Below are 14,063 nucleotides of genomic sequence, written 5' to 3'. Positions count from 1 at the left end.
TCACCAGAGCTTCACTTGTTTCTTGGAGTGTCTGGATAAGAACTGTCTCTTCCTAATTCCCATCTTCAGCCAGTGAGAAGAATGGCTCTGCTGCCCCAAGGGCACAGAATCCTCTGTCAGAAACTTTGAGGAACCAATCTCTGCTTTTGGAACTCTGGCTGGCATTGGAACAATAAAGCCAGAGGAACAATTACAGAATGCAATGATTTGAGTACATCGGGAATCGAAGTTTATCTGCACCTAAATGTTCCTTGTTTTCAGAGTGTTCTTCATTTTCTATTCGAAGCTTGTAAGACATTAACATAATTATAAAAGACTATTAATGAACTTAGCTCTAAGATGACAAATACATTCTCCTCCAAATCCAATGGCTATCTATGAAAATTAGGTCCTACAGCAACTCATTTGTAACCAAATTTTTAGCAATTGATTCATATTAAGGAAAAAGAGGAATTTATCTATTTCAATGTTACACCTTCAAGTTAAAGAAATTATTTACTACATGATCATTTTAACAACCCCAATGAGAAACAGTTTGCTTAAAACATCACGTGTAGTTATATTCAAACATAATCAAGTCCATCTACAGAATGATGGTAAATATATCCTGAAGTATTTTCTTTTCTACCATGAAAACAAATCATTATACTAAAATTAAAACATATAATTTCTTAAAATTATGATGTTTTACATAAAAGGTAAATTAAAATTTTCAGGATTTCTTAATTTCTACAAGATGCAGATTTGCCCAGAGAATGCTAACTCATTATTTAATCCAGACAGGCTATTACAGATCTCCTTGCATCTACATTATGAAGTATCAATTTCCTAACTACTTACTAAAAAATATCAGTATTGGCCAATTACACCAACACTGATTTAATCCTGTTTTAAAGTGGCAAGGAGAAGTTAAGAAACAGCATTTCATCCTGTGCTTCTTTCTTTCACTTGTGTTAACTCAGCCTTGAGCATAGAGATGAGAGTATGTTGCATCAAAAAAAATGAAGGATGATAAATTCTTTCAAGTCAATAGAAATCCTTTCTCAGGCTCTCTCCCCTCATTGAAACTGTTTTATAGTAGCACTGGAAAAGACTTTTTCCTCTCCTGAAAAAAGCTGAAACAACTAATTAAAGTTATTCTGTGTTCTGGATACTAAATCATATGATTTTCATATTTTGTGCAAGTCACTCATGAAAATTTTACATGTAAGTTAAAACTCTTCTAGAGAAAATCATGTGAGTTTACTCATTCCTTTGATCCTCCAGTCATGCTTCCTTGTTAAATTAAGTGCACTGAACAAACACAACCACATTAAAAAATAAAGAGAAAAATAAAGGACAAAGGACAATAGTGACACGAAGTCTTATGCAAACACTCGTGCATTTTTTTCCAAGCTCCCCAGTGTAACAGAGATACCCCCAAGCATGTACCAACCTGTTTGAGGGTTGACCAGCACACTGCCAGGCGGGATGCCCGCTGCTTCCAAGGGAAGCAGAAAGAAGCTACTGCTAGCAGCAGGTGCCACTTGCCCGCTCATGCCACCATCAAAGGAAAGAGAGTTAGTAGAGCTGACAGTTGGATACACGGCAGGCGTGCCAGGAGAGGGCTGGCTTAGAGCTGGCACTGGAAGAGGCTGCTGGCTGTGAGAGAGAGAACCCGTGGAGGACCCTACACTACTAGAAGACTCTGAACCTAGGAAAGGAGTAACGAGAAACTGGTTTTACCTGGAGACAGTAACATCATGCTCACTTTAAAATACACACCTGTAAGTGCTCACCCTGATAGCTCAGCATTAAGCCCACCATTCAACAGCAGCCTTGTCAATGGACTCCCCCTCCATCTCCCCTGGAATACCATTACAAGGTCCCTTCTGTGAACCAAGGGTCAATTCAGCACTGCTTTGCACTGCAAAGTGAGGCTTTCATATCTAGCTCTGGTTTTCTGGTCAGAAAATGAGTGTTTGTACCTCCAGAATGCATGGAGGTGATTGCTCACTACTCCAAAATGCTGGATTGGATGCACTGAGGCAGTGAACACCCAGCCCTAGTTCCTGCAGCTGTGCAGGTGAAGGCAGTGCAGGGAATGCACTGCAGGGCCCTGGTGTCCCTGTGGATTTGCCAGCTAAAGCCTCATGCTCTGCACACACAGCCTGCATGCAAGCAAGGACCAGTTTCTTTGCACTACTGGGGGTCAGATCTTCTCTGACTCACCTGTTGGACAATTTGCATTACACTACAACTTGCAACACTATTTCTTTCCTCCTCTGACAATTTGCAGGCTGAAATCGAGACTACAGCTAGAAAAACTGAGGGTAATATGGTAGCTTTAGCTCGGCTTTATGCAACAATTCAAATTTCAAAGGAGTATGGAATAGCCAATTGAAAGCAATAATCATTTTATAGATATGAATTACTATAAACATTGCAATGCAGTGGAGAACCAGACCCTGAGCTTCCTGAAAGCCAAGGCATGCAGCTAAAAGAAATATTCCAATATTCTCCAGTATGGAGAGGTCTGTGGAACTGCTGTTCCCAGGTCACTCTACATCTGGAGCTTTAGATATACAGTTTACCAAAGACTTAATAAGAAGTATATGATACTTGCAGTACTTGGAAACAGAATACAGTTGTTTAAATTTAAAAACTCCTCATTAGCAGCCTCAATACAATCTAGAAGAAAAAGCAAGATGCAAGAAGCACTCTGATGGAATTTATCTACTGCTTTGCAGTCCTCCATAAAAGTTGCTAATTGTAACCCTTGTGCTTATGAAGAGAGCACAGCTTGAGGCATTGGCCTTTTTTATTGAATGAAGTGAAATCAAAGCTATTAATTGTAAACTGGGTGAGACAGCACATCCCAGCTCTGTAAAACCATCATTGCCTGAGCAGAGTTACTTGGATTCGTTTCCAAGTGTATTCACTTCTAGATTATGCAGAGAAGTGAGGCTGAAGCCATTATAACCAGAGCCAATTGCATCCCTGAACAAAGTGAACAAACCCAAGCTCAACATGTGCCAAATCACCACAACCTGGAACTGCATGAAGCAACAACCATCAAGGTGGGCATTTCAAACCTGGAATGTTAACTCTCAGAATGCCAAAATAAGGTTTCCAGCAAAAATTTTAATAATCCATTTATGTTCTTGAAATTTAGCCAACAAAGACTTCTAAGAATGTATTTTATTGTCAGGTTGCAGTTTCTTTTCAAGCTGTGCCAAATAGCATCACTACACTGCTAAATGGAGTAACTCTGTATGATGGCACAATTTTACAGCAGAAGTACCTTGAAATGGTTTTGGTTTTTTTAGACAAGTATACAATGGACAGATAGAATTTGTTACTGTTTTTCTGCATTAAGATATAGCAGCGTGGCCATATATCTAAAAGGTAGTGGTGGTTTAAGGAAAAGCAAAAAATTAAAATAGATACTCATTAGAAACCAGTTTTATAAATAAGATCAAAGCCAATATTAATAAGGCAAGCAATTATATTCTGCTTTTTTACAGTTCTACTTCAAATTCTGCAGCAGCCTACTGGTAACCCACCCACGTATTACAAACGTCAAAATTCTCCACAGATTAGCAACTGGATCAAATAATGTTGGTGTTTAAATACAAATATTTACTAAATTTCATTTTTGACCCACAGAAGATTCATTCCCATATCTTCTGAGACTTTGTTTTCACATTAATTACAAATTAACACACCTTTGAAACCCAGACTCTTACAAGCTTTTTCCCCAGCATTTTTGAGTCTTAAACAGTACACTTCATTCCACTGACCTCATTTCTCAGCAATCTAAAAATTAAGCATTTTAGCCATATTCATTTAACAAAAGAATGAGAACACAATATAATAGACCAATTCATAGACTTTAGTGCTGTTTATCTGAGCTAGTAGGATAGCAGTGCACAGTTTCCTAAGACCATGCAATGCAGCTTTACCCCACTAGAACTGAAGAGCTGAACTCAAAGTATTTTATACAAAAATATTTCTGGTAAAAAACGTTTCAAACCCTTTGTATGAGATGAAATGCATTAAACTTCAAGCCAGCTACAACACACTTGAAAATTCTCCTTCTAAAGCCAGAAGTGCTCACCTCATTTATTACATTATGGATCTAGGGCTGGGTCCGTAGGTGTTCCATGTGTGCAGCCCCCGTATCCCGAAGGAATGGGATGCACGGAGCCTCCCCACCCAGAACACCTGCAGTGCACACCCAGCTCAGCCTCCAGTGCCTGCCCTGAGGCTGCTGTACCTGTCTTGGACAGCCTGCCCGTGCTCTTGCTGCTGCCAGAGCTGTCCCCGCGGGTCAGCACCGAGATGCCGCTGAAGCTGCTGGCCTTGGTGACCGCGGGCTTCAGGTTGCGCAGGGAGCTGTCGGAGTCGGTGCTGCTCCAGGGCCGCGGCTCGCAGTACCTCAGCTCCGTCTCAGTGCTGCTCTGGTGGCTGTTGGCCGATCTCCCCGATGCCTCCTTATTGATTCTGCAAGTTACAAACTGAACTTTTAGCACAAGCAGCACTTGCAAAATAAGGGAAAAGGAAAAAAAAGAAAACAAAAAACAGAAGGAAAGGGTAAATGCATGCAGAATACTTTGGGTTTTGTTTGTTTAAAAGAAAGCATCAAATACCTAAGTATCTGTCGTCTTTGTTGTGTACTATTAGTTTCTTCCTCCTGGATTCTGTTGACATTTTAATAAGATAGCTTAATATTTATTAAGAAAATAGGAAGACAAAACAGAGTTAAACAGCAAATTTTCTTACCTTTTATCAGTGAAATAATTCTCTTGGGAACACAGGGACTGAGGGGCAAAGAAGTGCAGAAATTAATATGAATGGTATCTAGAACCCGTACTACAAAACACATACCAATCTGGAGCCTTGTGCATTAGACACAGACTTTTACAGCACCCTCTTTATGTTACACTGCCTGAGAAACTTTTTTGGTCTTGGTGAACAATAACCATAAGGAAACAAGACTATATAAAAAGGCCCTTGTGCAGGAAATCAAAGTCAGCATCAGGATAGTTACAATGCTGGTCAGTTGGTTTCTATCAGACTTTTTCTGAAGTTACAATTCTTCCCTTGGGCCTTCTGTCACTTGCAGCTGGTGTGTGATTCCCAGAGCTGTCACAGCACCTGAGCTGCCTTGTCTTCTGCTGGGAAGGGTGGAGGGGAAGAGGCCACTGCTGCTGCAGTAACTGCTCACTGCTTTGGGTACCAGTCTGGGTATGCTACAGAGCACACAGAACAGAACCAAAAAGGCTGCTCCTGACTCAGATTATGTTGTCCTTGACTGTAATTACCAACAGCTGGCACAAAGCTTCTAAGGTACCATTTACATGGTAAATTAAGATGCAAAAGGAAAATGTAATTTTATATCCAAAAGTCCATTCTTCTTGTTTGTAACTAAGGTGAACAAAAAAATTAAATTAGCCTCTCAAGAGCTCATTACTCTCTTCAGAATGAGAATTTGGTTTTGGATGTGCAAGAGCTACAGATAAACGTCAGAAGTGGATTATTAAAGGTAACACATATTTTTTAAGAAATATTTGCTTTGTTTTACTCAATATAATCACTACTTGCAATTGAATTGTAGCCTACAATGTTGTTCTGCATGGTATCTCCAGTCAGGAGATTAGACCGTGAGATTCCTGACTGGAATTTCACATATGGGACCTCAAATCATTTTACTGTGACCACTCAGAAGATGTGCTTGCTATAGATACAAGTGAGAAAAGAGTTTTTTGTTTTTTTAATTTGCTTGGGTTTTTTCTCCTTTCAGTTGTTGCTCTGAGCAACAACTGAAATAATTGCAGTACCAAAACTCTGTAACTTAAATTGCAGTGGGGAGCAAAACAATGCAAAGGGGGGAAATGCATTGCACTAGATAATGCTAGAGAACACTCCTAAATAATTCTTGGGTTGTTTGAGTTTCACACAGCAGCAATTAGAGAAAACAGAAGATTTCTCAGTAACTGCAGCATCATTTAAAACTCACTCAGGCCACACTCTCTTATCTGCTTAGTGTCATTCAGAAGCAAAGTTTCCTGGAAAGCCACCTGTGCATGTATGTGTGTGAAGGATTCATAGAAAACAGTGACAGATTGCTTTTGATACATACATCTTGTGCAAATATCCTTTCTCTAGCTCTCTGATATTCTTCTTCACGTTCTTCTATGGATTTACTTCTTCTGTCATCTTTTAATCGTATTCTCATCTAAATTAAGTGGTACAGTGTCAATTTACACAGGAAAGCAGTAAGAATGCACAGTCAAATACAGCACTTGGAAAGAATAAGCTTTACCTGGTTGTCATCTTTGTCTAAACTAGAGTTATCTCTCTTAAGGATGTACCGCTTCTGGAAGTCATCGCTCTTCTCATCCTTTATATGCTCACAAAACTTTTGGTCAGGTCTGAGAAAAGTCATTACAAAGAAAACATTTATGGTTTTGCAAACATATGCTGTACACACAGTGGAACAAACTGAAGTATACTCAAGATTAATTTTAAATATACTTAATATTCTAACTGAAAGAATAATTTTGACTGTCCAGGCAATGGAAAAGATGAGGTGCACAGGGGTGCACCTCAGGACAAGTCCTGTCCTGAGGCATAACAAACCTGCTTGTAAAAACTTCTTCCTTCAAAGGAACTGAAGCTGCAACTTTTGCTGCAACTCCCAGTTAAGGTAGGGGCAAGCCACGTGCCCTTGGGGAATCAGAAGTGCTCTGGAATCCCAACTGGTGCCATGCAATGGATATTGGGCATGCATGGAAGTGAAGACAGGTGTTTGCTGCTAGAGCCGCAATACCTCAGAGTTCATTTCAAGGAAAAACAGAGGAAAGAAGATAGAGGAGAAAGCACTGAAACTTAGAAACTTCTAAAACGAAATTAAGTAGAAATAAGTAAGAGAAGAACAGTATAATGCAGGCAAGCGTTTCACACAGTCATAGGGAGAGAGTGAAGCAACAAATTACAAATATTGTAATTGTTACAAGTATTTTATCTACTTTCTGAAAGAAAAAGTGGTATTTTGCAAATCCTTGTTATTAAAGAGAGATACCAAGTATCTGAATAATAGAACTACTGCTATCATAAGCGAAAAGCTCAGACAATCAGGAAATATTTGTCTAATAGAGGACAGAATAAATGTATGCTCTTCTCTATTTCTGTTATTTATCATTATCCAGGACTCCTGGATGGAGTCAGGGGAGCTTTTCCTATGAAACAGCCAGCCCTGCCTATTGGGTACTGGATGCCCAAACATAATTAGCAGGCATTTCAGAGAACCTTTAGACTGTCTTACCTCTTTCTTTTAAAGGTCTCTGAATTTACTGCCCTGCAATCACCAACTCCCACTCCACTGAGATGTGCCAGTGTGCACTGGGTGGTTGATGTCAGTAACATCCCTGCTCGGCGAGGGAGCCGCGAACCTGCCTATGAGGAAAAGGTAAGTTTGGCTTTATTCCACATGGAGCAGATCTCCAAGGTTTTCTTTCTAAATTCTTATTTTATATCCAAGGCGATTTAAAATAAGAATATTGAAAACATCAAGAATCTTTATGTCTGCAGGTTAGATGAAATGCCTGCTAATTAGTAACTACACCTATAGGGGCTTCCAGAGGCCACAAGCTATTTAAATATGGTCTAAAAAGATTTTAAAAGCATAAATATTTAATCATCTTTTATTAGTTCTTATTCCACAGTAGAAGTGCTAGACTGAAGCTTCAGCCTAGAGATGCTGGTAGATGCAAAGGCAACAGATTTGAAATGTTTGGCTTTCTAGGTCAATTTAGACATAGATTGTACAGCCAAAGCAAAACCACATATATATAAAATGTCAGTATTCAACATATATTTCGGCTCTACATATTTTTCTAAAAACTTTTGAGGAGAAACTGTTTACTTAAGTGGAATTTCAGTGTGGCATATCATTTCAATTCTACTGACTCTAAAATAGGGTGGATAATTGGATTTTTTTTCTGCCAAAGCTCTAAAGACTGTACCTAGAGACTGAGATTAGGATGCAGGCACTGTAAACTCCTGCTTTCATGTTCAAAACCAACAAAAAACAGTGTCAGGCAAATGCTTTAAGTTAAAACTAGAAACTAGGTGGCATAAATACGTCAACACATTAGACCTTCGTCTTTTTGAGAGAGAATGAGGAGACAGAGCAAGTGCAGAGGACAGAGAGAACAGCTGGGTCCCTTGAATGAAAACCTCATTTCTGCACAGCTTTCAGAGTTGCTGTGGCCCCAGTGCTACCTCCTCTGCAATATGGATTTTCCTGGGGGTTTCTTCAAGAACTTCCCAGCCCTCACAGTAAAGCAGCACACCATGGCTTGTTAACCTGGTTGACATTTCCACTGATGTTTGTCTTCCCTGCTACCTTTATATGTAAGGCCATGAGAGATCTGTAAGCAACATTATTCCAACAGAAGAACTCCAACAGCTGAATTTTCCCAGTAGAATTTTACAATAAAAAAGCCAAAGTTGTGCAAGTCCCCTCCCTTTACCAAATCAGAAATGACCCTGTTCTAAGATAAGGGCTGGCTCTGCTTTCCAAAAGAAACAAAGAATGTACTTTGTACACTTTACTGGTGTAAATCTTTAAACAAATAAACAGTTGCTATAAATTTGTATTTCACAGAAACAAAGTTAGCAATGCATCTCTGCCAGAAAAGCAACAAAAATTCTTAACTTAGAGGTAACATCCTTTTTTCCCCAAAAGAATTCAAACATGAAACAGATCACATTATTACACAGCAGAACATGAACAGTAAAGAGCTCTCAACTACCTCTCCTTGATGCCTGTTCCCAGTGAGGAAACAGACCTCACCTGCTACAGCATCACTGCCTCACACATCCCAGGCATTAGAGCTATGCATCAAAAGGGGTTTTCAAGGCTTTGACACTTACATTCTTGTATTGCTAGTTTTATTTACTATGACTGACTTCCCACTCTGGTCCACGTTGTGCTCTAATCCAAAGTAAGCAGCTACCCTGTGCAACAGCATTCTATGGTAAGATGTCATTGGGGGAAACTTTTTTCTTGGTACTCTGGAAGAAAGGAATAGTAGCTTTATTAAATAAACAGGAACACTCTTGAATTCTTTTTTCCTATGAGAGTACAGTACTTACTCATTATTACCAATGAAATCTAAAATTTCCTGTTCTAATTTCAGCAGCATCATTCTGTCCCTGAAAATAAAAACACAGCAACTCACATATGAGACACTCCAATAACTGCGGTTGTATTCATCTTAAGAATACACAGATCAGAGCTGTGATCAAGGGATGATGGCAGACTGGAAATAGGACCACCAGGTGTCAAATGCAGTATTTTTAGGACAAAGTATTCTTTTTTTCCTATATTGTATTGAACCTTCCTAGTGAAGCATGCTGTTCTGCTCTCACATATCAGAGTACACAGATCCTCCATGAAGTCTCTGCCCAAGAGGCTCAGCAGGAAGTGCAGTCAAGGAGAAGACAGGTTCCAGGAGGAGAAGCAGTGCTGAGGTTGTTCCTTGTTGGTTGGTGTGGGTAGAGGGGATGTGCAGAGGCCTCAGCTGGCCCTTGGATTGTGAAGGACATCAGGGGATCACTGAGAAAGTGATGGGGCACATCACCAACAACCAAGGGCTTAAAGCTGGCACATGTGGCAACATGCTGACACATCAGAAATACCAAAAGCTAAAACTCAAGGTGGTAGAAAGGAACACTGCTCTTGAAACTACTTGCACTGGTTCTAATAAACTGTTAAGTTGCAATGAAATGCACTGATGCTCAGTTCATAATCTGTGCACATTGATTAACTAAGCTTCCCAGGCACTGTGCATGGAAACCCATGGAGATCTTCACCTACAATTCCTTACTTCCACTGCGATGCTTCATGACTTCAAATAGGAACCACCTAAGAGTCTCACAGAGGTCTGTGCTTTCTAATTTTACTCTATAGGACTATGGCTTTGGCCATATTGTGGCTCATTTCACGTTTTTTTCCCAATAAAATGGAATACAAATAAATTATCACATTGGAAGTCCTAACTAGGATATGAATGAATAACAAATAGCAGTGAAACAGCTTTTGTAGCAGAGCACAATTGCACCAAGTTAATTTCTTGCCTTGTACTACAGCCACAAACCCAGCACAGAACCCGTGAGGGCAAGAACAAACAAGGCAGACAGGGACACACTGCAAACCTCAGAGCAACAGAACCAGGTCAGCTCTGTTGCTAACCAGTGATGGACTTGGATTAGGTCAGATTTGGTTTCTGAGATGCAGAATGAAAATCTCTAGCTACAGTTCTATGGTACAGCTAAAAAAATGCCTTTATCTATAAATTCAGTGCAAAACAGATTAGAGTCAGAGAAGACAGTTTGGTCTGTAACAAGCAGGTGCTAAGACAGTACAAGGTTTAGAGACAATGTATTGGAGTCCCTTCAGGGAGAGACTGCACACAGACTGAACACATTATTTGCATATTAAACATTAAAAGCATTTAAATCATTTCAATGTCCTGAACCTCTGCTCAAAAAGCAAACCAATTACAGGGGTGTTTTAGACAGTCTGTGCAACAGAATCTCACCCTGAATAACTGAGATGGAGGGTTAGACATTTAAGAGGGGGAAAAAATAAAACCACAAACAAAAAAATAGGTAGTGTGACACCTCAGGCAACAAGAGAAAGAAAAACGTAAAGAAAGCTGACATTATTGATTCTTACCTGGGATTGTTTTTTAATGTATTTACTAAAAATTCATGAAGATCTATACCAGTGGAATCTGTATACTCCTGGCTGGAATCTACGGGTGAGGGAGAAGAGCGCAAAATTACATTCTGAAGAGGCTTTTTTCCAATTATTGCTAAACATACTCTATATAGATCAATACTATATAACAATTAAGTACATTATTGCCAAAATTGAATGCTTCCAGTTTCCAGGCAAAAGGCCCACAAGTCAAAACCACAGAAAACACCACCCGCTATCCCCTAATTCAAGAGTAATACAGAAGCAGAGGTTTCAGTAACACCACCAATCTATAACAACTGGCTGTATGTTGTGAAGCAGTTTATCACCTTGAGAGACCTGATTTCCATCAGCCTGCCACATTTTCTCACTATCATACACCGCAGTGTTGTGTACACATCTGTGGAGCAGCAGCCTATCTACTGAACTACTGCATGTTGCCCAAAGAAATTTTGTAATTCAGAATGTAACAGTTTAACCTTCACCAGGTGGTGCTTTGTATTACTAAAAATCCTTTTTCTGTTGGGCTTTGTTTTCACAGCATCATGTTTAGATGTTTTCAAAAAGAAGTCTCAACCTTCCCCCTCCTTTCCTGTTTCAGTGAAAGCATTCAGTTACATACTATCCTCTAAAATCTGTCCCTGAAAGAAATTATTTAACCCCAAATCTTCCCTTGCATGAGCACCTTCTAGTTCCAGGCACTAGAATTCAAACCAACAGATATTGGCACAGTATTTTTGGAATTGATTTCTTCCAAGAACTACTTATGTGTTAACCTAGTCTTAACTGAGTTAGGCACAACTCAAACTTATGCCCAGGTCCCAGCTCTTCCAGCTGCCTAGAGTGTAAATGAAACCAAGTAAGTCTGAGCATTTATGGTTTGGAATTCTTTTGATTCTGAGGAGGAAAAGGCAAAAAAAAGGCTATGCCTGGTAAAAACATCAAGATTCAATAATTATTTACTTCAATTTTTCTAATTTGCAAGTGAGCAATGATTTAGTTATAATTACTAGAACTGATGGTAAGATTCCATAATTTTCTATTTTGGCACATCCTATATTGGGAAGTAATTAACCTTTAGAGGAGACAGTGGTTGAATTCAGAACAGCCACCTCCACCACAGGCATTCTGTCACTTAGCTCTCAACTCCCCATCATTACCTGCTGGGTACTTGGGGGTGGTGTTTAAGGCATCATTTCAAAGACTGAGATTTATAAATGCAGGTAAAGCTCACCATCCCAGTGCTTTTTATTTCACAAATACCTGGCTGCCAGCTGGGACAAGCTGCACTGAAATTCCACATGAGGAATGCCTTATGGAATTGTGGGACATGAGATGGACAAGTGCCACTTGTCTCAAAAAGAGTTCCAGCTCTAAAGGTATTTCCTATACTCTGTCTCATCCAAGATATTTAGGTAAACATTCTGGATATTTAAAGCAAGAGCTGTCAAATGATTTGACAACTTAAATGCATAAAGTCTTCTACCTGTAGGACCATTATGCAGCATGGACAAAATTATGTCATTGATTTCAGATTAAAATCCAAATCTTTTCAGCACATAGACTGTAACTTCAATCCAGAATGCCAGAATATTTAAGTGAAAACATAATACTTGTCCTTTTTATTTATGTAGTTCTACCCTTACTCCAAAACTTTATAGAAAAAAATCTAGATAATATCAAAAGTAAAATAAACAAAGGAGAACATTGACTCCTGTTGAATGAGGATCAGAAAAAGTACAAAGGAAACTGTGCCACTCTCACTTCAGTTTCACAAGTCCTGTAACAACAAAGCCTAGGAATAGGATAGGAGCTTCCACTAACTTGTGAAGTCAACTTAAAGAACCCTTGGACACAACTGAGACAACACAGCTGTTTTTATGCTGCTCTGTACAGCCAGACAGGAGAGAAAGGAAAAGCATTTGCTGGAGTGTTTGATGCAGTCTCAAAAGCTGTCTTTCCTTTGGAACCAATTCCTTCTCCAGCTCAAAGGTGTCTCATCTATTTACTTCATTTGCAAAAAAAATTTTAAAAAATAAAGCAATGTTTATGCAACAAAGACCTGGAAGCAGAACTGTATTTTCATATGTTCTTCATCTATACAGTGTATTGAAAAGCACAGGGAGAGATAGCAAACCTCTTGATAACATTTTTCTGGACAGTTTATCACTGGATTTTTCCTTTTCTGATTCATCTTTTGCAGGTTTTTCTTCTTTTTCAAAAGACTGTGACAACTGGATCTGAATTTTCTCCTGTCAAAAAGCAAAAATTAGTCACCACACAAATTATTTCAAACAATACCTGCAGAAGTGTTCTGTACTATATTACCTGCAAAATATTGAAGTAAAAAAAAAATTGTCTACATATTCTGATTCTACATGTGCTCCATGTGACCACACAACAAAATTATTTACCAATAAATCAGAAAGTACAGAGAAGGCATAGAAAGGACCACACACATTTTAGAATTCACACACACTTCCAGGCCCTGAATGCTATTGCAAAATGAGTTCAAAGTATCTTACTCCATACACATAAGAAAATATTCCGGTTTTTCAGATGTATAAATTTTATACTGTCTCTATATTTTTAAGTCATGTCTTATCCACAATACTTTTTTCCTCCCCATTCTTCACAGTTCTTTTACTATAAAAGCTTGTTTCAAGTTTTGATTTGGTTCATACCAAGAAAAAATAAAACAAACAAAAAATTTGATTCTAAGACAGACCAGCATTTCTAGATCCACAAAAAAAGGGAAACATTTACAGTACAATATATCAAGGCAAAGTTTGCAAACCTGTCATCAAGGCTTAGTTTCATAACTTCCTGTGTATTTTAATAGAGTAGCTTTGTGTGCAATCATCTCAAAATTCATGGTTTCATACCAGTAGGTGAACTATTATAAAACCTGTTTCTCAAATACAGCAAAAAAGTTTCCCTCTGAAATTAGTGACATAATGGTCCGCTAAATACCCTGAACAGTGCAAGACTGCAGTTTGTTTTTCATGGCTCTTCACTCTTTCAGGAGGTTGTCAGTGAAGGACCAACACATTTCAGACAGCCAGACCTGAGGAGTTTGGGAGCAATAGAGTCACCGTGCCTGAAGGACTTCCACAGGAGCAGTGGCCAAGTCCTGTCAGAGCCAGACTCCCCTGCACCTTTTAACTCCCTCAAATGTCAATTCTGCTCCCCCAGATGCCAGCTGAGTCCATGCTGTCACCTCTACATTCCCAAGAACATCTAATCCTTCCCAGTCCAGAGAACTGCCCCTCAAGCACTCTTGCCTATCCCTCTTCTGCCCTGCACCTTA

At 39.2% G+C, this 14,063-nt stretch overlaps 1 protein-coding gene across 9 annotated transcripts in view; it reads right to left on the bottom strand.

Moving 5' to 3' along the window:
- R3HDM1 (R3H domain containing 1) overlaps positions 1 to 14,063 on the bottom strand; it is a 50,686-nt gene that overhangs the window by 23,733 nt on the left and 12,890 nt on the right. For 6 of the 9 annotated variants that reach the window (XM_069021253.1, XM_069021244.1, XM_069021249.1 and 3 more), the window contains 10 exons: positions 12,891 to 13,005; positions 10,730 to 10,808; positions 9,145 to 9,204; positions 8,923 to 9,063; positions 6,308 to 6,416; positions 6,125 to 6,220; positions 4,765 to 4,802; positions 4,632 to 4,682; positions 4,259 to 4,485; positions 1,436 to 1,693 (listed from right to left, as the gene is read on the bottom strand). In XM_069021253.1, the coding sequence (XP_068877354.1) occupies positions 1,436 to 1,693; positions 4,259 to 4,485; positions 4,632 to 4,682; positions 4,765 to 4,802; positions 6,125 to 6,220; positions 6,308 to 6,416; positions 8,923 to 9,063; positions 9,145 to 9,204; positions 10,730 to 10,808; positions 12,891 to 13,005 (1,174 nt within the window). The remainder of the gene's footprint in view (positions 1 to 1,435; positions 1,694 to 4,258; positions 4,486 to 4,631; positions 4,683 to 4,764; positions 4,803 to 6,124; positions 6,221 to 6,307; positions 6,417 to 8,922; positions 9,064 to 9,144; positions 9,205 to 10,729; positions 10,809 to 12,890; positions 13,006 to 14,063) is intronic. The other 3 variants (XM_069021250.1, XM_069021252.1, XM_069021245.1) reach the window with 2 other exon arrangements.

Source organism: Aphelocoma coerulescens, chromosome 7, assembly GCF_041296385.1.
Source record: "Aphelocoma coerulescens isolate FSJ_1873_10779 chromosome 7, UR_Acoe_1.0, whole genome shotgun sequence".
Classification (NCBI taxonomy): Eukaryota; Metazoa; Chordata; class Aves; order Passeriformes; family Corvidae; genus Aphelocoma; species Aphelocoma coerulescens.
The sequence above is the reverse complement of the archived record's forward strand: the minus strand, read 5'-3'. Positions and strand labels throughout refer to the sequence as shown.